Here is a 24496-nt window from a genome sequence, read left to right as displayed (position 1 = left end):
AACCATGAGAACCGATCGAGCAACGATCGTCCACAGACATCACGTCCCGAACAACAGAATGATAATTCCAAACAAAAAAACTAGAAGTTGGGAACTTACGTAAACGTAGTGACGATCGAGGTTCCCGTTATCATAAGAACGAAATCAAGAAGGAGACACATAGAGCGCACAATGAATTAGTGCCACGCAATGTGAGTGATCTCGTGAAAGATGAGACGCTCAACCTAAACATAAACAGCGCCATCCAACAGAACCATAATAATAATAAGAATGTGGGTCACGTTAGGAAAGAGTTAGAATGCATAGGAACTGGTCTCGTCGGCATAAAATTGCACACCATTCGAGGTGAACCCGAACCCATACTCTTTATGCTCGATACCGGTGCCTCAGTAAATTTGTTGCGCTGGAAAGAAGCCGTTAACATGGGTATGAATGGGATTAATATTAAAGCAATTACGCGACTAGCCGGGATCAGCGGAAGAATAATCGAAACTCTTGGGACCTGCCAAATCGATCTGAATATTGGAGGCATTCGTTTCCCAACAGTTTTTCATTTAGTGCAAGAATTAGCATTGCCAGGATTATTAGGAGCTGATTTTTTCCACCAATATGCATCAGAAATTAATTACAATGAGGGATATGTGACTCTACATCCACAAAGAAATATTGAGGAACCATTCAACCAAAACTCCACGGTAGTGAAGGTTGCAGAGGATGGAGCCGACAAGGCATCTCAAGGAATGGCGTTGCATTTTGGTATGATACCAACAACAACAGAACCAAAAGTACTGCTTCAGAAAAAACTGGAACAGAATAATTCCGAACAGGACGTGGATGTTTTTGTTGAAGTAGAAAAGGATAAAGATTATCGCGAAACGGTCTTATATACCAATTTTGACAGCGATTTAGCTTCATATCGCAGCATCAAAGAATTGGATCGAGATTGGAAATCCCGAAAGAAAAAGAAATGAATAGGGACAAGCGAACCTTGAATCCATTTAATAAAACCGCTACTGGGCATTGGACAAGGAAACAAAAAGGAAATAAATTATTAATGTCAAATCGATTCGGTACGAATTGAAAGAAACAATTGTACCATAAAAATGGAAAAGGAACGAAAGGCTGAGGTAACAAACGGAATGGTTAACGGATCTATATGGATCCTAAAGAGATTGAAAAAAAATCAATAAGGAATGCGCTAGAGCATATCGGTGAACTTCCACACCCTGATGGCTCATGAAAGACAAGACAGACCTCAAGTCACTTTCAAAGAAAATAACCGAAGATGGTTGCAAATAGGGTTGCACCAAAATAGAGGAACTAATCTATGTATGTTTTTTCTTTGAGATAAATGTTCTTGATTACCGAGACAGGACAAACAAGGACTCCTCAGATGCAACAACGACGCTAGAAACCTCATCGGTACACATCGATCCCATCCGAAGTTACGGGGATCGTGATAGAAGGACGACCCGATCCTACAGAACGATCGGACATAATTCCCCAGAGCTGGAGACGTCGCGTCGATAGAAGAGCCTTTGGGCTGGTCACCCTACGGCCCGCTGCTACAGAACGACCAACCCCCAACATGGACCTAGATCGGAACTTCCCGGCAAACGTGCCGGCACGCAGCTATGATGAATGCGGTATCCAAATACGACCGCACTCGTATGCAGAGAATGTGATCGATCACCCTACGGGAGACGTATGGAGAAGCACCAGTGAGGGTAGCAGCAACCGCAGCCCCAACGTGACCAGCACCGATCGCCATGGACAGGGTGGCAGTACGGAGCCGCTAACGGGAGAAACCGAAGCATCGGTTTTCAGCAGCAACCCGACCTCGACGACGATGGCTCGACCGACTTGGCGTCCCGAATATCCGATGTACGCAAACGAGGCCGCGCGGTTGGAATCGTTCAAGGCTTGGCCAACGGCGATGTCTCCGAAACCACAACAGCTGAGCGACGCGGGATTCTTCTACACCGGCCAAGACGACCAGGTGAAGTGCTTTAGCTGCGGCGGAGGACTGAAGGACTGGGAGCCGGACGATGACCCGTGGGAACAGCATAACATCTGGTATAGCAATTGCGCCTACCGGACGATGATGACAACACCGAAACCCCTGGACGACGCCATGGATAACGAGAGGATCGCAACCCCGAGCGGCGGTCCCGACGGCAAGATCTGCCGGATCTGCTATGACAGCGAGTACAATACGGCGTTCATGCCGTGCGGCCATGTCGTGGCGTGCGACAAGTGTGCCTCATCCGTCACCAAATGCCCGATATGCCAGCAGCCGTTTTATAATGTACTAAAACTTTACCTGTCCTAGTAGAAAAGTTCGTAAACGAAATCGAACTTCTAGAGTTAACGTAGCGATAGTGAGCCCCGCGAGTGGCCACAACCAGTACTGCGATCGTGTGCTCACGGGAGCCACGCCAGCGTATAGACCTAAGAATTCCGCGATAGTGAACCCAACGTGGGTCACAAGCAATAAATCGGTAACTCCGCGATGGTGAGCTCACGTGAGCCACCAAACCGATAGAATTCCGCGTACGCAAGTCCACGTGGACTCTGCATTAGATTAGACTTCGCCAAAGTGAGCCCAGCGGGTGGCCACAATCATTCCTTCTATCGTGCGCTCACGGGAGCCACGCCAACATATAGAACCAGAATTCCGCGATAGTGAACCCAACGTGGGTCACAAGCGATAAATCGGTAACTCCGCGATGGTGAGCTCACGTGAGCCACCAAACCGATAGAATTCCGCGTAAGCAAGTCCACGTGGACTCTGCATTAGATTAGATCGAAACTCCGCGAAAGTGAGCCCAGCGGGTGGCCACACATGTAACTCCGCGTAGGTGAGCTCAGGATAGCCCCCCTCCGCCCTTTCTGACTGCATACACACGTTATGCAAGGTAGATCCGCGAACGTGCGCCCATCGATTGGCCACGACTGATGATTCCGCGTATGTGAGCCCACGTGAGCCACACGGTAGCACCAATAACGTCAGCGAAGCATAGGAAAGAATGGGTCAAACGTTACCCAAATAGGGACCCCAAACGGACCATGATTCCGGGGGAAAATTAGGCAGCTTAGGGACCGGGAAGGCCAACGGTTCAGAGGGGGATACCAAACGATACGCACCCGGGTTCAAGTCCCGACCCCCCAACCGACTTGGAGCCCCGAAGAAATCGCGACAACGGTCATAACCTTTACGCATGGATATCTCAAAATTCAAGATTAGATCAAAAAGGCCTTTAGACATACAGGTATCAGACGGTCAGGAAGCGGAAGTAACTAAACAGGTTACAAGGAGGGAAACGCACGACATAGCTAGGAGTACAGGACCTCGACCTAGGGGAATAGCCACAAAGGTGACCGAGAAATTAGGAAAAATCTAGGCGCCGTCTCCTTAGTCCGGGTTAGGGTCACAACCCACCTATTAGCCCACCTATTAGCCTTAAGAACGGACCAGCTTGTGGAACATCTCTGCGAAATGATCCACAAGCGCCAGTAAGTGAGGGGGGATGTAGCGACCCGACCCACCTTCGACCACCTCTTTAGCCAGCAGTTCGGTCGCTTCAAACGCAAGCGTTATTTCTTATTCATTTCGACTTTCGGCCGATGCAATTGATCTCAAAACGCCGACATTTAGGCAAAGCACGTCTACCACCGTCACCGGTAGAGGGCAGGGCGGGACAGCAAAACTGCAGTGTCAGCACCTACGCGGCCCGCAAGAACTCCTCGCGTGAGGTAGGCCCAATCCACAACAAGCCGCACCGCGAGGCCCAGCCCCTAGCCTATATTTGACACCGCTCGGATGTAGGTCGGTGCCGAGCCGAAGTCAGCTGCGCACCTGAAGAGGAAAGACGATGCTTTCTTACGGTAACGGGAAAGGGATGACAGAGGCGTAGGAATGACATAACCGGCGCCTCGACATCGGAGACATAGCACGCGCCCCGAACCCCCGAAGAAGAGGACAAGACGATGCTTTGTTCCGGTAACGGAAAAGGGAGAACAGAGGAAGGAATAACATAATTGGCTCTCCGATATCGGAGACATAGCACGCGCCGAAAACGTTATAGTTATAACACCCGAAGATCGCCGAGAAGTCCCGAATTACCGGTGCGCACATAGATCAATTATGTACGGATTGCGCAAATCAATCAATTATTGCATCATCCCGATCATGCCGAATCAGCCGATGACGTCAAGTTGACAGAAATTAACCAATTGTATCATCCGGATCACGCTGAATCAGCTCGATGATGTCAAGATTACAGAGATTAACCAATTGCATCGGCCCAATCCTGCTGAATCAGCGCGATGACGCCAAAATTACCTAAATTTACATAAGGACGAACTATGGAAAAGAGGGGGGAAGAGAGGGTGAGAAGGGACTCGTTACGTAACAATTAGAACTAAAATTAAGACTATAAAAACCCGTGAATTTCAATAAACGAGTTGAGTTGTATTTTTGTGCCGAAACCTGTGCAGTCTCGTCTTTCACTGCTAACCATCTTCTTTCAGGTAAACCCTCCTCGGCCCCTGCCCCGCCTCTTGATCCTCTAGAGAACCCCACCCGCGGTAATTCTCTACTGGACACCAATTGGCATTCCCGGGCAACTGACTAGCCTCCCCACTCTCGTGGAAAGGTTCTATAGGACAGCGCTCAGCCTTTCGATCCGCTAGAGAACCCCACCCGCGGTAATTCTCTTTTGGACCTCGATTGGCAGATACGGGCAGCTGACTAGCCTTTCTGCTCCCGGGACGGTTCTATAGTTGGGTAGCGCTCAGCCTTTTGGTACGTTAGAGAACCCCACCAGCGGTAATTCTCTTCCGACCACCAATCGGCATATACGAGCCACCGACTAGCCTCCCCCCCCCCTCTCTCCTTGCTGTGGAAAGGTTCTATAGGACAGCGCTCAGCCTTTCGATCCGCTAGAGAACCCCACCCGCGGTAATTCTCTTTTGGACATCGATTGGCAGATACGGGCAGCTGACTAGCCTTTCTGCTCCCGGGACGGTTCTATAGTTGGGTAGCGCTCAGCCTTTTTGGTACATTAGAGAACCCCACCAGCGGTAATTCTCTTCTGACCACCAATCGGCAGATACGGGCCACCGACTAGCCTCCCCTCCCCCTCTCCCTGGGAAGGACAGTCTGAATACACTCCTGGTGACAGCCTGCGCAGAAAAAGCGCCATCGACCACTCGGGCCATAGCGGCCGACGGACTTCATCAGTCCGTACATGATTAGGTCCAGACCCCTCTCCGGGTTTGGCCTCTTCACGTGAGTTTTGTCTCCGAACAGTACTTCATCATCGCTGTCGAGCGCGGCCCTCACCACCAGCCTTCTACCCTCCTCTGCCCCAAAAACCCGGTTAATCGGTTCTCTTCCGTAACTAGCCCGAAATCTATCTTTCTACCCTTCAACCACCATCCGGACCAACCTGGCAGACAATTCTGGTGTGCCTGGTCCAAGGAACATCCCCGATGGCGGACACTGTAATAATAATAACGCCAACTTTTCGCAGGTGATTTATGATTACTTTCCCGGTAACCACCGGGAACCACCAGCAGCACCGGGATATGCCAGCTGTGGAAAACGAGGGAAAAAAGATTTTCCAAGAAACCGCCCGAAACGAAAGACTCCCTTGAATAGAAAACGGAATCGGGGGAAAAGGAACCACCACGAAGGCTGGGCGGGAATGTTGGATTGGTTTGCACCACCGGGTGAACCCATTTTTTGAAGTAGAGGACCGACAGAGAGAGAACCACGTTATGGTCACCGGTCTAGGTGAGGTGCGAGGACATGGCGGTGTGTGTGTGACTGAGAAAAAGTACTTTTCCACGTAGTATATATGAGCCTGTTGGTGGTGACCTGTGTGTGAACGCTCCCGGACGCCACACGGTCCCAAATGGCATCGTCGGAATCGGAATAGAATTCGCGCGGAATAGAAACACGGCACACGGCGCCGACGACGGAAAGCAGTCGGTTCTGGTTCCCACCGGTCGTGGGATGGTCTATGCAATGGATGGTTCTTTTCTTCTTGCCTTTCACCAGACGGAAAGAGAGAGAGAGAGCGCGTTGTGAGCACAAGACACATCCTCGTCGTCGTCGTTTTCATTCTTTCCTTTTTCGCGTTTCCCGCTATACTCGCATGCCGGGCGATCGGTGGCCACCGGGTCTGGCCCGGTGGCCTGTTGGTTACAACTGGTTTGGGGAGGAAATAATAGAAGGTGGAAGGAACTTTTCTCGTCGGTCGCGGTGAAAATTTATGTTACTCTAAAAGTAAATTGCACTCACTGGTTTTATATCGTTCTGCGTTTCCTTTGCTCGTATACAATACATGACCACGGTGCCGCGTGTGTGTGTGTGTGCCGTGGGTTGTTGCGGGTGCTACCGTGATTCCCGCGTTCCCGCGCACCGACGGCGACGACGACGACGACGACGACGAATCCATTCATTTCGGTTGAAACGGGGTTTTTTTCGTTTTGTTCGCGCTCCAGCACCGCGCGATGCATTGGTGCATGGCCTGTTCGTGTTACCATATAAAAGACCACCAGAACAATGCTGCTGCTGCTGCTGTTTCCGTTGCCCGTTGAATATCATCGAAGTGGCGTTGTTGTATGATAAGCAATAGAAAAGAAAAGCTATAAACCGTGCAACAAACCAACGCGTTTCCGTTGCTTTAAATCACGTGACACATCTTGCCAACGTTCTGCAGCTTGAGCTTGAGCTGCTGGAGCCACTTAATTGGCGAAAGAGACATAATGATTCCGAACGGGGCGCGTGCATCGATCGGACGCAACAAAGAAAATCAAACACCGCGAACCGTGTGCGCGCGCGTCTCTTCAATCGATGGGCCAGCCCTTCCAGGATGATTCACCTTCATCGCCGGGGATCGACTTGGATGATCGTTTTGTTTTTTTACTTCTTGTTCATCGAGTCCAATCTCCTTATCGGTCGATTGGTGAGCGCCATAACGCACCGCACGATGAGGGTTTTTTTTCCTCCCCTCAAAAAACGCAAGCTTCGAACAAACAAACAAAGGGTCAGCGATCGCCGCAAGAGATGCTGGACCGTCCACCGTCCGCCGTGTTGAACCAGTTTTCGGACTCTCCATGGACCATGGAAGAATGGCGATGGAGTCGCGGTGGTGGTGGTCAGTTACACAGCTCAGTCGTGACTAAGGTTTAAGTAGAGTATAAGATAACTCCCCACGATGACCACGATGACCAGCTTGTGCTGCTTTCCCATGCGAAGGCAGGGCGCGTAATGCGATCGAACGAACGGAGAGGACGATAGCATTAAAAAAATATAAATTGACTAACGACGGTGAGGGTATCGATATGATTTGTCTCGGATCCGTAGCCACAGCACCATCAGCCCTCCAGGAGATGATCTTCTACAAAGTCATCCACATCCCTTGAGTCGGTCAGAAGTGATCATCATCATGCGGTGAAAGAACGGGACCCCTTCCACTGGCCACTGCAGCTACACACTGCTGCGCTGTTGATAAATGTCCAATCCAATTAATGGAATGTCATTTCAATAATAGAATCTCGGAAACTCTCTCGGCAATAATCGCGAGTTCGCGCGGTCGTTGCGCAACCGAAAGCGAAGACACCACCCCAATGACGGTGGCACTTTTATGCTTTCGGCGCATAAAAAAGGAAGGTGAACGAACAGCGGAAACCCAATCTACGGATTACCGGATCGGTGTGTGGGAGGGGGGGGGGGGGGGACTCGCCGCTCCTTTCTCCCGATCTCTCGATCTTTATTTGCATTCGATCTTTTATTTAATGGCGTGGCCCTCGGTGAGGTTTGCTTCAATTGTTGTACGTTCTGTGCGCGTGTGTTGTTACCTCGTTCCTACCATTGTGGCACCCCGCTTCCAAATGCCATCTTCCTCTGTTATTCTCTAGAAAGAAGCGACGCGACGCAAAATAAAAAAGAACAGAAGTACAACTGCTGATCGTGGGAAAATTGGAGCAACTCCTCTGACTTCGGGTCCGATCGCTGCTTTGTCGCTCGTGTTGTGCCATATGAAATGGTGCAGCTATGTAGCAACTCTGGATCCCGGAATTACCTCTGATTTTACCGGGGGAGCACCGGGAGAAAAACAATGGCCGCCGGGGATCGGGATGAACGTTTTAGGAGTGCTTTTCCTTTTTTATTGTAATCGAAAACAAAGAAACACGATCTCAACCCTCGATGACCGATCGGTCGTAGCGCGGCGTATTAATAGTCAGTCAGTAATCCCCGGGTCGTCCTTTGCCACGTGCGCCACGCATTGGGATCGTAGCATGCCTCCAAAAACAGGGAATGATGTATATGCTGCTGCTGCTCCAGTTTGAACCGCGGATGGCGCCATCAGACGTTAATCCTCTTACCGATCAATCGGAAGACAGTGGTTTGAGGAGAACTAGAGGACGGGTGTGTGTGTGTGTGTGTGTGTGTGTGCGGTGGCGTAAGTGAAACACTTTTCCTCTCGCCCATCTCATCGCGATCGCGTTCCGTTACGCGTAGGAAACGTGTGTCTCGATTGCTCTGCAGAGTGTTGCGTGGTGCGTGTGTGTCTATCGCCGATCCAGCATTCCAGGTTTCCAGGATAGAAAGTAGTGCTCTCCACTCGCTCCGGCCTCTAGATGGTCTCATGGTCGCCCCGTAGAAGTCATTTTTCGTTCGGTTTTTGCGTCGCGTAATGAACGAAAACGCTTAATCACTGTGGGACTCCTCGTCTCGACCTCATGTTTCGAGCCGTGAAGTGAAGATGAAAAATGGATTCCAGCCGCACACACACACACACACGCGCGCACGGGCTCAACGCGGGTATCGTCTATTTTGTGGGAATAACTTTCAAGAGAAGACAGCGACGACGGTTTTCTTTCTAAGGAGAGCGGAGCATAAATCCAAAACGGTACAGATTGAAACATGTTTACAACCACCACACGGTTGGTTAGAAGAGAGGTATATCCAGCATTTCCCTTGCCGACGACATACCACACGGTAACGGATCTGATTACGGCTTTACCACAACACGTGTCCCTCCTCTTTTTTCTCCACCACAAACACTCGTGGTCGTGGTTCCAAGTGCTTGAAACATAATTAACCAACAGCAGCAGACCCCGGAGTGTCGCTCATTCGCACTTTGGGTTCGCAACAGGGGTCACCACACCGGGCACACCGGGCACACCGGGCACACACACCGGGAAAATGGTTCGGTCGTAGCGATCGCTTTTGGGGATTACAACAGTCCAGAGAACAGTCCTCGGGCGCGCGCGCCCGGTCTCTCGGACCAATTACAAAGATATTTCTGGATTGTCAATTAGAGTATCAACCTTTCAATCGGTTCTGTCGCAGCAAAAAGACCAGAAGTCCGTCCGTCCGTCCGTCCGTTTTCCCCGGAAATCGGTTCCCTCGATCTCGGTGGTGAGAAGGTGGCGACGTGGTACGGTCAAGGATGCGGCCATGCGCGCCACCGTGTCTCACAGGGTCGTCTACCACAAAGCAGCCTTGTGGTGGTGGTGGTCAGCATAAACAATTCATGCAGGTGACGGTGTCCCGAGTGCCATTCCAGGGAGCATATGTTTCTGGCTTGTTGGTCCGAGAAGGTCGTCCGCGTCGTCGACAATCGTGGGACTTCTGGGACAAATGGCGTCGAGGCGCGGACCTTCACTGGCCTGTGTGTGTTGGTGGCTGTGGGAGTGTTACAATTTATGCATGCCACAGTTAGGTGGAATAAATTTGCGCCGCCTTCCTTCTTTTCCCAGCCCGGTGGTGAAGACAAAGTTTCCAGGTTTTATCTTCTCTCTCTCGTGTTGTTCGAGCTTCTGCCTCGAATGCTGCTGCTGCTGCTACTGCTGCCAAAGGGTGTTTGTGCCACGCGCGCACTCCAAATTCACACACACCAAATTCCCGGGACGGACGTACAGAGAGAGAGAGAACGGTGTTGTCGCGATGCTTTTCGCACCGATCGTCCTCACGGTTGGTGTCGTTACAGGGTTGTAGCAACAGCAGCAACTACCGTGGAACCGTAGGTTCGCGAGCCACACGGAAGATAACGCGGCCGGATCGGATTAATCACCCGCTTTGCTTTCTGGTTCTGGCTGCAGATGCAGATGCCTCGCCGCTAGCCTGGTTGCAGGTCGACCCCAGCAGTACATTCAAGGACCGTGGTACTGTGTTGTCTCCTTGGAACGACGACGACGCGGTCTACAGGAGGGTCTATTTGTAGTGGGAAATTTGAAGTGTTGTTCCAGCACAACGTTGTGCAGAGGAGCGCGTTCCTCTCAAGGCGAACGTTGCTGCTGCTGCTGCCTCTGAAGCGAGTACGCGATGGAGAGCGTGAACAAACTGATAAAAATGCAACCGCAGCAAAGTGCAGTTGCTGCTGGCTGGCTGGCTGGCTGGTTGTTAGTGTGTTCCCTTTTGGTGCTGGAGGAAAATGAAAGAAAACGTATGAAGTGTTTCCTCTTCAGAGCTCCCCACCAGGCCCTACAAAAGGAACGAGGGACGCATTTTGTTAATTTAATCACCTACGACAACGACGGACTCCAAAGGGTGGAAACAACACTCCCTCTTGCGCAGTGACTCTTATTGAAGATGAAGATGAGGTTGAAAAAGGTTGGGAAAAAAAGCGGGGAGTGCACAAAAGATGGATGGATGTTTGCGAAGAAGCAACGTTTCGTTTTAAGAGTTTATTAAAAAAAATGGTTTTATCGCTTCTACGACATTGTTTTATTGTTATTCCCTGTGTGCTGCTGCTGCTGCTGCTATTGTTTCGGTTTTCCCTGTTTGTTTTATGATTATTACTCCCAACCTGCTAAACACTAACCTGTGTGTAATGGGCGACCGTTGGATGCCATTGCCATTGTTGATGTCCCCACCGGGAGAGGAGTCGCGTCTCCACCTCTCCGAGATATGCAAACATTCCACGCAATTCTGGGTCCCTTTTATGTCCTCGCGAGACGGTTTCGTTAAGACCGTTTCGGGAGTGCTTTATTGCTCAAAACCCAAAACAACTCCCTTCGTCGGAGTCCGTCAGCAACTCCTTAGCAGCAGCAGCAGCAGCAGCTTATCAAGAAACATCAACGCGAGCGCCTATTGCATATCGCGAGCATGGTCCCGGCCGTTTTGTGCTCCCCATTTTTCACTCCCTTCGAAACGGGACCGGAAAAGGGTGTTGCAACAATAAAACACTGGCTAATGTGTTTGTGTGTGTATGCCGCGCTGCCTATTGCTAACGAGCACACTGGTTTGCCCAAGCACTGCAGCATTAGTAGCCGGAAGGCCAGAAGGAAGGGCACCTTCCCAACATTACGCTTCAAGCTTGTTATCATCAGCGTGATCCTGCGACCTCCGGAGGGGCCGTGCGCCCAGCTGGAGGGGTCCTAGGGCCTCATCAACATCAGCAGCACTCGTCTCGGCCTCCGTCCTCCGTCCTCTCCTTGTGCCCGCGCGCGCGCGCAAAAACCGTTCTAATTAAAGTTTATGCTGGCATCAGACTTTGCCTTTTAATTACTCTTTGATTACTTCGAACTGGGCTTTCGGCTTTCCCATCGCCGTCGTCGTCGTCGTCGTCATCTGGCGGGAATGGGTCATGTGGGGAGGTTTGGTAAAACATAAACCTGCTCCCCGGTGCGCCTTTCTTTTCCGACCCCATAGTTTGCACTAGTTCGAGTTGATTCAGGTTCCGGTACGGTGTGAGAACGGTACCACACTGCCGCACACACACACGCACACAGAGCACGATCGTGCGTATTTTATTTAATATTAAAAACTCATTATTTTTTTAAAATCACTAAACCTCGATGATGGGCAGTTGTGTGTGTGTGTGTGTGTGTGTGTGTGTTGTAGTCGTTGTGGGCCTCGTGGGCCCTCGTGCTGGAGACGTGGAGTGTGGCTATCACTCATCACGTCAGCAGAAAACCAACAAACAAAACAGCCCCTCCTGGACGATGGGGATGCGGTCTTCCCTTTCTCTCTCTCTCTCTCTTTTCCCTTTTTCCACCATCACTTTGAGGTCCTGGTTCGGTCTTGGAGGGCTTGGTTAGTGGAGAAATTGAACTCCTCCCTCCCATAGGCCGTGACGCGACGCGGCCATTAAATCTGGATGAAACCCGTCGTCATCGGTCGTCGTACCCCTTTCTTCTCGTGCTCGCCTGTAATGGACAGTAATGGACCAAGAGGCCGCAGGTTTTACTGCGTAATAACCAACTAATTAAGCGGAGGGATTTAGCGGTATGAGTGAGCGGGAAAGCTCATCCATCTCGGCACGACGGGATCCCTGGCAGCAGCGAACGTCGTGTGGTCGCTTCATTCTTCTTCGATGGATCAATACCTGGTCGAGAAAAGGGGTTTGGCATGGAATTATTTTCCTCGAGGAGAACACTACTCTTCGGTATTGCTTTCATCGCGATTCAATTCAAATCGCAAATCTTCAACCGAACTAAGCATGCTCTGAGGACGACGACTGGCTTTACGAATAAACGAACTAACGGTAATTAGAATTGAAGCACGACGGGTGGCAGTACACAGATACAGCAGCATAGTGGCCAGCACGGAACAGGTCTAATCAGTCGCGGAAATGAAGTGTCAAAATAATCCAATCCACTCTGCACTCTGCACTCTGCCTCTGCCATAATCCACCAACAACAAGAAACTGATCCCCTCGCCAAAAATGACATCAAACTTCAGAATCAACCTTTCAACCGATGCCAACGACTACGACGACGAGGACGGAGACCAAATTGGCTTTTACTGTCCCGGTGCGCTGTCATGTGGTGTAATGTTAATCTTGGAATGTTAATACGAAAACCCTAACCTCCGGAAAACCCAATTTACGCTGCATTAGGCACAACGAGGAGCACAATTCCCGGCCATGACGAAGATGATGGGATGATAGGATGGGCTACGGCTGTCACGGACACCACGAAGTCGTTATCGTTGCTTGAGAGCTGCTCGAGATTATTCAATTTTCACACTTCAATCCCTCCTGCTAAATGGAGATGAAGGCACACACACGAACACGGACACGGACACTATCGGAAATTATTCCCAACAGATTAGCGGCCACTAACCGGGGGTGGGCGCTATCCACGTGCCACATCACCATTAGAACGCATTCAGAACAACCGAGCAACAGGGCAACAGCGGCGGTCCTTCTGCAAAAGACGTTCACTCGACTCGTCTTCGCCTTCATCTCTTTTAATTGCCTCTAAACTAAAGCTTCTCGAAAGGGTTCGGATCGGAGTCCGGGGCCTTGAGAAACCCGTATGTAGACCCGAGGTCTCGGGGCCTTTTCTGATGCGACCACTCAGTGGCTCTTCTTACTCCAAAACTCTAAATCCACTGGCACTGCTTCTTGCTTACCCCTTTTTGCGACGTGTTTCTCGGAGGCGGAGAGGTCATTCGTTGGAAAATGATATCCTTGGTTCGGGGCCGCCGGTCTCTCGCCCATTCCAAGATTCGTGCCGCGGGCGCTTTATGGTATAGCTCCATTAAGGGTGGGAACCATCATCATCATCATCATCATTGCCGTCGCTGTCGTCGTTAAGGTGCGCACCTCAGAAGAAGATGGTGGTCCTGGTCCCGGTTCTGGACCTGTAATGTGTGGTGTGTGTGTCCGGTCCGGCATGAAACCAGTAGCGCCACATCTCGGCATATATGTCTGGTATCATGTTTTTGCCAAATGAAAGACATTCATTTAGGAAGGAAGGCGGCTCCTTGGGATGGCCACCACCAGAGCTTGTTAAGCTACTTGATACCTGGCGGCTACTTGCAAGGGGGGATAGCTCAGCTAATTGATCGAGTACATTACCGCCGCTGGTGGTAAGTGGTAAATCCTGCCTAAATCCATGATTATTACTCTCTCACGAACCCCCCCTCGGGTGCATTATACTCCCGGCCGTCCAACTTACCAACGACCAACTTGAGCCAGTTTTGAACAAGAAAATCGTGACAAAATGAGACGAGCACAGAGACAACGGTCGCTGTTACGGTGATTCCGCATACGCAGGAAATTTTCGTTGAGGTATCGAAATTTTCATATCGCAACGAAACCTCCACTTGTCGAAGCGGAGTAAAAAAAATAGCTTAGTTTTGCTCAATTTTTTTTTTGTACACTAAATCAACACAAAACATAACATTAATCACACAAACTTACTCGATGCAGTACCACAAAAACACACATAACACAGTACTGCATCGAAAACAAATGTTAAAAAAAAACGTTTGCTCAAAATCGTTTTGTGCCCGGTACAAAAAAGTAGCTCTTTTTTATCGTACTGAAAATTTTGTGCGCTTGTCGGAAACACAGTCAAAGTAACCAAGAATGAAATCTCTCCATCCGTCGCCTGCTTCGTTAATCCCTTCCTGGCGATCCATTTGGCATCAAAAATCGAAGTTCACATTGAGCGTCACTTGGAATGCGCTACTGCACTGCTGTTGCTGCCGTCGTCCTTGTTTGCATGGCGCAACAGTAGCAGCCCATCGGTATCATTAATTTATGGCCATCACCTTAGCGGTGGTGGTGGACCTCCGTTCCCTGGTTCTTGGTTGCGTTGTGGTGCGGTAAAAAGGCGCGCGATTGACCACACGCGGTACGTCACGCTATCCCCGGGAGAGACAGAGAGAGAGAGAGAGAGAGAAGTGCCAGGCATGGCCTTCCTACCGGTCAGTCCGTAATCCCGTGCATTGAGCGCACCGCGATGGACGCACCCGGGTGTGTTCCGGTTGGCGAATCAATTACAGGTGGCCACCACCTTTCTTCGCGCTCAGTTGGTATAGTGTCCAGGTCGTCGTGTTGGTGCGCAGAGGAGAGTGGACGATGGATGGAAAGTCATACCAGTGATTATGGTAATCACTTATGCATTGGTTACTCCCGTTACATCAACCACCATCGCGCAGGGGAAATTCAAATCACCTACCCTTCGCTTCCACTACTTGCTCCCCCCCCCCCCTTTTTAAGGGTGGTCGGTTCGGAACCGAAGTGCATTCAGACCACCTTTCGCGCGCACCTTTCATGTGACGGAAAAATCGCATGCAAAAGTGTTTATTTCTCGCACCTTCCCCAGTGTCCCGTACACACACACACACACACACACACACACGCCACGGTTACGGGGCCTGCAACAACAGGCACTGTGCACTGTTCTGTGGTCATCAAATGTGAATGAAGTGAGCATTACTCGTTTGTTTTCCTCTCCAGGCATTGCCTACTACTCGGCCTGACGGCCTGACTCTGTTGCTTCACTGCTCACAACAACACGCACGCACTCTGCAGCTACACTGCATGTCCTGCACAGTCCTGTCCGTGTGTCTGGGTGTGTGTGCGTGTGTGTCCATCCCGGGCGACGGATGGCAAACGGAACTGGCTGGTTTCCGTGTTGGTCCGGTGGCACGCCACAAACCGTTGGCAGAATAAGCGAGCAGATCTAACGTTCACTTTGTTGCCAACGCCGTGTGTGAGCGCGTGTGTGTGTGTGTGTGTTGGGCGTCCTTTTTCCTGTCAAGCTCACCTTCATTACGCAGATTTTGTGGCTTTTTTATTGGCCAACCCTAACCTCAACCAATGGCCACCACCACCACCAGCGAAGCAGATGAAGTGCCCTTTGCTATGACCGACACTCTGCTATTGGCCACTTGGCATGCGTCTCTCTGTATGTGTGTGTGTGTGGTGCTCATACGGACAGGATTTCCTGTCCGGTTCGGAGTGGAGGGAAAGGGTCTCCATCCCCTAATTTGCGGGAATCATCAAACTCCCACCACCCCCTTGACTACAGGTGGTGGGTGAAACACGGGGGTGGGGCGCGGATTTTCGCGGTGGCCTCCTGGACACAGAACTCCACGAGGTCTGGTATTGGACTGCCAGCAACCAACACACGAATCCTGCCAACCGCTCGTTGTTGTTGCTGTGGTTGTTGTTGCTGCTGGTGGCTGGTGCCGGGCATTGCCAAGTCCGTCTCGTGCGCGCACGCCAACAATGGTATGTGCGTGCGTATGTGTATGTGTGTGTGTGTGTGTGTCTGTGTGTGTATTTTGCGCTTGTGGTGCGCGGTTTTTTGAGTAATGGACATTTCATGTTGCCTTATGCAAATCATACATATTAGCCCCGAAAGATTATGCGGGCATAAATCTAAATGGCAGGTCGCGTCGGTTTCGGGTGCGCTGGGCACTTGTTTGGCTACGGTTTTTGCCCAACCCCTCCCTGACATTTTCTTCTCGTGCCTTCCCCTTTCCATTGCCGTGTCTTTATGTTTGTTGCCTGGGTAGGGTGCAGGGATAGGGTGGCTGGGGGCTGGGTGAAAGCGAAATTTTATGGAAACAATTCGACCGAGACGACGATGGCGACGCCGCTGACCTCAATGCTTACGCGCCCGATATCAGAAGGCATATATATATAGGATCCGAAAGGGGGTGCTGGAGTTTCTCACACACAAAGAACTTGCCAGGCAAGGCCTCATAAGGCCTCTTGGGCGCTCCTGTCAGTCGATTCTTTGGAAGGATAATTGTTGCATTTCCATCATCACTCCAACAATGGCTAGAATGGTGAAAGGAGGATTGTAAATGATGATGTCAATGCCTCCTCGGGAGGTACATTATGCGCTTCCATTGCTTAAGAGCACCCTCACAGCATAGAATCATGCGGCTCTTGATATCCGTTCTCGTTCATTCCCATGCTTGTGAACCGAAGGCGTGGATAATTCAACGAATTGCAGAAACGAATCCTCGCCAGAACGTTCTGCTTCTTGTGATCCGAAGACCGCGCTGGCCGACCTGCCGCCTGGTATGTTTGATGATCGAACGTGATTGTTTTTTGTACTTTTACGACGCGAACCGCCGGGGAGCAGTATTGCACCAGCACCACCAATCGGACGATAATTTTTTTATGGTTTTAAATCAACCAATCGATGGTACGGCAACGGCTAGGTACGTCTTGGTTTTGGTGTCCGCAGCAGCACCAGGAGTGGAAGTTTGCTGTGCTGTGCGCCATGGTTTTTAATGCCTGCCTGCAGCGCGTACCGGTTGGACGGGGGCTGATGGCTGAGGCACACTATCGTGCCAATTCCATCACAAAAACCCGGGAAAACATATTTCCCCCCGAAGCGCGGCGCTCGGGAATGGGAAGAAATTGTTATTATTTTACGACGACCTCTCTTTCTCTTGGTGCGTCCCCATCGAAGACAATATTTACCGTTCCGCCGGTGGTGGTGGTGCTGCTGCTGCTAAGTAAACGTGGTTCTTGTGGCCGCCCGTCGTAACCTCCGTAACCTCCCCCCAAAAAAACCCGGCCGCGCCGCTGCGAAGGTTATGTTCATTGCGATTGGGATAAGTATCGTCATCGTCATCATCATCAGCTTCAGCCTTATACCGTCACTGTCGGTTTTGATGGCGGGTTTTTAGCTTCGCTCTACCAATGCGGCGGACACACTTCAATTATGCGCCTTTTGTGCATATCGCGGTTCCCGGAGCCGGGTGCTGGAACGCTGAAACTGAAACTCGCTGGCGGAGATGCTTCTTCGGTCGATGCTGATATTGCTTTTCATTTGTTTTTCCCCTCCGTCTTGATACAAGCACTGCACCTTTTGCTGGCCTTGGACCTTTTGGTGTTTGGAGGGGTTCAGGAGTCATGAAGAGGGCCACCTTTCGGTCCTGCGAAATGATAACTGCCACTAGATAGCAGCACTTTAGTTATAATTTCTGTTCGATCTGCTCGCGCCCTTCGAAAGCTGGCTTAAAGGCATACGCGATGGTCGAGAAGGTCTGGTGCTTCGTCCGGTGGAACCGCAGGCTCGGGGCTGCTCGCACAAGCAGAGGTCACACCGCGAGCAATCCGCGAGATCTTCGGTTTTAGGGAATCGGGGGAGTAAAAGTAAATTAACCAACGGAGCTGCTCGATTAATCAGCAGCAGCAGCACCGAGCTGGTTGTGGTGAGCATACTGGCCGAGAAGAGGGACAATGGACTCGACCGAGGGATCCTTGGCACTCAGGTCTTCACTGATGGCATCGCTTCGAGCAGAGATGGTTTCAGCAGATCTACCGAAGAGAAGGTTGGTCCATGTCGCTACAAAATGCTCTCACAGCAATGTTTAGCAACACCGAAGAGAGGTTCGAAATTTCTTAAAATGAGCAACTTCTTTTTGCATTTACAGTTCTAAAATATTAATTGTACAAATTAATGTGTAAAGAGAGGTTGTTGTAACGTTCAAATGCAGCAATTTCTTCGCTCCGCGCGTTCGCTCAACTTCGCTGAAGTCAAACTCCTCAAGGTGTCGAGGTCTTCTGGAGCAGGATAATTCTCTCGCCGCCTTTGGTCGAATGTGTGCAGTGCAGAACCAGCAACAATATACCGGCTGGTACCGTAGTAGACATTGGTATTTAATTTTCTTACCCCGCGTCTGATTTTCTCATATTTTGCGATTTTCTCCTTTTAATTTTGCATTTACAATGCACTGCTGCACACACACAGACACGAACAAAACAATCTTCTGGCAGTGTGTTGCAATGTGCGAAATTTGCGAAAGACGAAAGGAGGAGAGAGCTACTTAACTGGTGACTTCTTATGCCACGACGACGCGGCCTTACGCCAATCAATGCATTTATTGTTTGCGTTCCCGCCACCGTCGAATGATGAGGCGTGAAAAGGTGTAAATGGGGTTGCGAGGGAATCAGCATAAGCGCACGGCATGGAAAGAGAGAGGTAGAGGAAGGTTGATCATAAATGAATAAATTGGGGGCACCACCAACCTGGCGTGCTCGATTGATGATGCAATAGAGATACGACGAATCCTTTGCACGCTGACCTAGATAACCAATGCAGCCAGGTGTCATTCGCTGTTTATTGTTTTATTAGCAGCATAAGCGGATGGTTAATGAATTTTCAATTTTCTTAACATGCAAGCCCCCCATTTCAATCATTCTTGTTCCCCTTCCACTTCCATTGCTCACCGGTGCATCAAATAAGATGCTAATTTTTTGTCCGCTTCCACCTTTCATTTGAATTCTACCAACGGATGCGAGACGCGTTCCTCGATTAAACTACAGTTTAGCAAAACATTCCAAGAATTTCAAGTAAATCGAGTAGAATATTCATATGCCATTCGTCTCTTTGCGTTTGTGTGTGTGTGTGTGTGTGTGTGTGTGTACCAGCCTGCTGTGGTGTAAATGGGGATCTATTATCATTAATCATCGGTGCGTTCGGTAGTTAATTGCCCGACTGTTGGCCCCCAACCGGGAAATGCTGGCGCCCGTTTCGTCATCGTCATCGTTGTGCACATTGTATTTTATTAATTTACGGTGTTGCGCAGAACGAGGAGAAGGTGGTACTGCATGCATGTATGTGTGTGTGTGTGTTTGCTTCCGTGGCGCACTAATATGCAGATTGGAACGTTATTCGAACCATTTGCCAAAGGTGCGCCAAAGAGTGGAGTGGAGTGAGGAGGCATTGTGTTCCTTATTGAATCGTTGAATGCATTATATGCCCGCTGCTCCCCGTTGCCGCGCACCATATGCTCATTACGCATGCACTTGCATCGGAATCGGATCCTTCCTTTTGGCACCACACACCACCAGGCGCTGGCCGATTTCGGACCGACCGGGTTCCCCCTTTACAATATGGCACCACCAGCATGGCGTTACGGTGTGGCCATCATCGTGTTTACCAGATTCGTTTACTCTCTGGCCTAAGGTACAGACGACGACCCCGTTCGCACCTAAAATGTGTCACCACCGAGTGGGACCACCACCAGAGGGAGGAAGTTTAGAGGAGAGGAGCGAAGGAACGTTGATGATGGATGTTGTGTGCCAAAAACGATTATGTGAAAGTTTACAAGTTTATGCTAATGAAACTTTGGCAACGGTTGGTGTGAGTGGCTGGAGTGGTGCGTAGCGTTCAAGTGTTTTAACCGTTCGTCAATGCTACTGACGACGATGACGATGATGATGTGGCGCTGATGGTTGAGTCACGTAAGTTCCGGTTCCAAAACCGGTACTTCGCGGACTGGCCTACGGTTTGCTCTCTTGACCATTTGAATCCCACAAACTCTATCCATCTATCTGTAACTAGTTGACCCCCCGCAAATTTCGTTTTGATACTCGTCTCTTGAAGCCTCCATGAATTTCGACTGCATAATCGTAATGTATGCGTTAAAAAAGAAAGATAATTTGAATGGTGATAAGAAAAACAATAAGGCAGATAATTGAATTCTGTAAATTACATATGGAAGGTAATTGCATCACTTTTCACACAAAAGAGATCGAAAACATATTTGTGTACATCTTTTCTAGTTATTTCTGTGCTTTTTCATTGTTGCAATCTTCACTATTTTTGCCATCTCGTTTAGAGTTCGGCCGACAGAGGTTTCCTTTTTTTTTTTGCAATTAAACTGTTAAAATTACCTTTCATATTTAGATTACAGAACTCAATTATCTGCCTCTCAATTAGTTTTTCATCTTATAACCATTCAAATTTTGCCTTGTTTTAATGCATACGTTCTACTTCATCTTCTGATTGGAGGCCTTTATTTCTTCTGACTATGAAATGAGTCAATTAAAATCAAATCATTTTCATTTCATCACAAATAGTTCTTGATGTGCTAAATGTAGTTTTTGTTCTAACCTCAATAATCACCAAACTTGGATACCATTTGACAAATTCAGTAAGTAAGAATATCGAATTCAGCGAAGTATGCATTGGAGCTGAATTGTTGTCATACAATGTTTTGAAATAATATCAAATCAAGTAGGCTGTGAGGTGGAAAGCCAGTGCAAAAAAGAGTTTCAATTTGCAATAAAAGGACAGAAGATTATCAACATTTCTCAAGAATGAGTGAAATCGGCCAATCCGTTCACAAGTTATGGGCGTTCGAAAGTACACAACTTTCATTTATATACATAGATGAGCTCCACAGAGAGACGAATAGAAAAATTGAGCATTTTATTTTTACGAATTGATGTTTAAGTCACCAAAAAGTGCAATAAGCGCCAGTTGCAATTGCATTACATGAATCATAAACAATCGCATCGCACGTTCTGGAACGTTCTGACGTACGTTTCCGTTGGGGGTTCCCTTCCGGCTTGTCCGGTCCACGTGTCCATTCGTGTCGAGTGGATTTTTCATAATTCATGATCCCCACTCATCACTACTCTCCACAACCAAGCGGCATGCAATTCCTTACGCCAGTGAGTGCGTCCAATCCCTGGCCCCCTTTTTTGGGGGGTTGCAAATCCAAAACCGAAGCTCAACAGGAAACGCGCTTTTCGCGCCGCTTGCGTTGCAGTCGAGTGCTACTTTCGAAATCAATTCATCACCACTCAAATAGACCGTATCGAGGGGAGAAGTGGCTTACAATCACACACATACACAGTGTTTTGAAAATTTGGTTTCCAAAACCCATGACGGAGTGACCACCGGTGAAAGTCGCAACCACTAGCCGGGGGTGCCACAGATATGATGGCATGTTGTCTGGCCGTAGCCGCTGCCGCGACAGAAAAAGGGATTTCTCATGAACAGCAACAATTAGCACCAGCAGAGCATGGGGAGGACGATAAACAGATTCTGTTGCATGTGTGCCTTGGTCTTTGAAATCGCATAAAGTGCGCGTGTAGCACACCACCATCTTTAGTTGCTGCATCGCGTCCAAATTTAATGCATATTAATTCGCGAACATCGATAACATCATCATATTCCCGCCAAGGATGATCATGCCAAGGACCAGGGCGCCGTCTGCGTGGCGAGGGCAAAACAATCGAAAAGAGCGTGTTTGGGCCAATATTTGGCAAATGTGTGATGCATGCAAAAAACCGCCAAATGGGGCCACAGATTGTAACGTGCTGTAAACGCTTTAAAACCATAACCATTACGCACGACAGAGAGAAAGAGAGTGTGTGTTGAGTAATAAAAAGGGCCGCGCAAAGATGATCATCAATGACAATTCAACCGCTTAACTAATGCGCTTCAAAATGATGCGCTTCATGGACAAATGTATGTCGTCGTCATCGTCATTGTCGTCGTTTACGAAAAAAGGGGAAGGCAAATTGCGAATTGCCGGAAAACCCCCGGGAACCAAATGAATCATGTAATGCGTGGCACCAATTTCATTCTAATTCTCCACCGTTGCCGTTGCCATTCCGTCATTTTCTTTCGCGAGTCTCATTTTCAATCACTCCCCGCACTCCTCACTCCGCTGCAGTAGTAGCAGTAGCAGATATAGGTACATGCCACCAGCCACAAGACAAAATAAAATAACAATCATGCAAACGGTTATGATTATGGCAATACATTGCGGTCTTTTTTTTTGGTTTTTGTTTTTGGTTGTATCGATCCGGCCCGCTCCGGGTGCTCCGGTATCTTTTCCGGAAACAACGAACAGTTTTCGCATCAGTTTTTATGATGCTCGAGTTTCCCCCGAGAAACCATCGCATCGGGTTTTACCATATTGTTAGCGATTACTCATATTACTCGCGGGGAACTCGGAAGCGGAATACTTCCTTCTTTTGAAGCATTAGGCGGGCAGCTGCTGCAGCACTCGCGGTGCTGCTCCTGGATTCGAATTCAGCTCTGGAGCTCGTTTTTCATAAAACGATTGGGCTTGTGCGCGCCCATTGTAAAAGGGAGCGATGTGGCATCATAAAAACGAACGGAATCCTTTATCCTGTAAGCACTTGCAGTGAAGAAAGTACTGAGGAGAGTATATTCATTCGCGGGCATTTTTTTATGATCTTCCTGGGGGGCCGAAAGCGTTTTCGACTGCACTTCCAGTATTGGGAATGAAAGTTTGAAGCTTCCATTCGAAGGAGCGAAAAGTTTCCCTGTTTTATGTTGGTTGTTTTTTTTTATTTTGAGAAATGCAAATTAATATCCTGAGCATCTTTTCATATTTACTTCAAATTCTACAAATTCCAACAAAACTTACCAGACTTCAGTTATTGGTTAAATCGAATTCTTCTCTTATAAGAAACGCCGGACACAAACCATACGCATACCAGACATAGTGTGGACATCAATTGTAATTCCAGCTTCGTAAGTTAATTCCGATAAAAGTTTTGCACAAACGGAGTGACCCACCATCCGCAGGGCCCAGCAATGGCCCAGCAACGGGGAACAAATTGTTGGCGATCCCCAAAAACCGAAGGGATGTTTTATGGCCGATCTGATTAAGATTATCTTAAACGCTTATGCACTTTTTTGCAGTGGGGAGGGGTAGGGGATTGCCTTCCGGGGGAGGAAAGTTTTCGGACAAACCGTCCAAACGACCGAACCGAAACGATCTCCTCGCCTCCTCCCAAAAAACTCGATGCCCCGACGTCCCCGACGGTTTGGAGCATTGAGAGGGTTAGTGAGGGACATTGGGGTCTGCGGTGCATGCTGCATTTGCATATTCCGCTCTCCGTTCGGTTCCTGAGGGCGTGTTGGATCAGCTTTCCGGGCCCAATGTCATTAGCGGACCGGACTACTGGAATTAAGTGGTGACCCCCATCGAATGCCTCGAGGCGTTGAACCATTAGCGCATAATTTATTTTTTTCGCTGTTTGTGTGTGTTGTTGCCAATCCTCCCAAATGCATGGATGCATTATTAGTTAGGTAGCAACATCATCAAGCAGCAGCAGCAGCAACAGCAACGGCGGCGGAAGATGATTACAATTGGTTCCTATAATTGGGTTCTCTGTAGTGGTAATCGAGGAAAAAGGTTTTTAGTTCGTCTAAGGATCACCTCAATTGTGTTCTCTCCCTCTCCGCGTCTTCACCTCTACCTAGTGCACCGGACCGATTATTATCCTTTTTACTAACGTCTACCTTCCTCTCTTTCTATCTCGTTTTGTCCATTTGCAGTAGAGAAAACCATTGTGAGATCGAACGGCGGAGGCGGAACAAAATGACTGCCTACATCACGGAGCTGTCGGACATGGTGCCGACGTGCAGTGCCCTAGCGCGGAAACCGGACAAGCTGACGATCCTGCGGATGGCGGTGGCGCATATGAAGGCATTAAGAGGTAAGTCCGCGGAATCTAAGCATTAATCGCGCATCGCATCCCGGGCAATTTTCATTTTAATGATGCGGCCAACTTTGATGATGTCCTGGAGAGAAGTGACATAAAAAAGCGAACGCCATAGTAACATGCTTTCTCTGATTGTGCATCGTAAAATCGTGGCGGTCGCACCAGGCTCCCGCCGATCCCGATTATATATTTTTTTTCGGGGAGTTAATCAAAAGTTTATATGAACACAGTCCCAAATGGCGTGTGCTGAGGGTTTTGAATAAGCCACTTTCGGGGAGAGCATTGTTTACGACATAATGTCGTGCTCACAATGATTGGCCGTGACGAGAAGAAATGTGTTTGATTTCTTCTTGAGCGTCTATCACCGACCTGTAGGTCATCTGAATACCTAGCGTGGTAACAAGCGTTTTATGGTTTTTAACTGCACCATATTTGTTTATCGAAGTGATGATAAATTTATCTTGGATTGTCTAGACGGGCTTGCCTTA

At 49.1% G+C, this 24496-nt stretch overlaps 1 protein-coding gene across 5 annotated transcripts in view; it reads left to right on the top strand.

Annotated features, from left to right (window-relative positions):
• The window catches only part of LOC125949620 (aryl hydrocarbon receptor nuclear translocator homolog), a 206610-nt gene that overhangs the window by 122755 nt on the left and 59359 nt on the right, over nt 1-24496 (top strand). For all 5 annotated transcript variants that reach the window (XM_049676849.1, XM_049676850.1, XM_049676848.1 and 2 more), the window contains one exon: nt 23842-24002. In XM_049676849.1, coding sequence (XP_049532806.1) covers nt 23842-24002 — 161 coding nt within the window. The remainder of the gene's footprint in view (nt 1-23841; nt 24003-24496) is intronic.

Source organism: Anopheles darlingi, chromosome 2 (genome assembly GCF_943734745.1).
Source record: "Anopheles darlingi chromosome 2, idAnoDarlMG_H_01, whole genome shotgun sequence".
NCBI lineage: Eukaryota > Metazoa > Arthropoda > Insecta > Diptera > Culicidae > Anopheles > Anopheles darlingi.
This window is presented reverse-complemented; position numbering and strand designations above follow the sequence as displayed.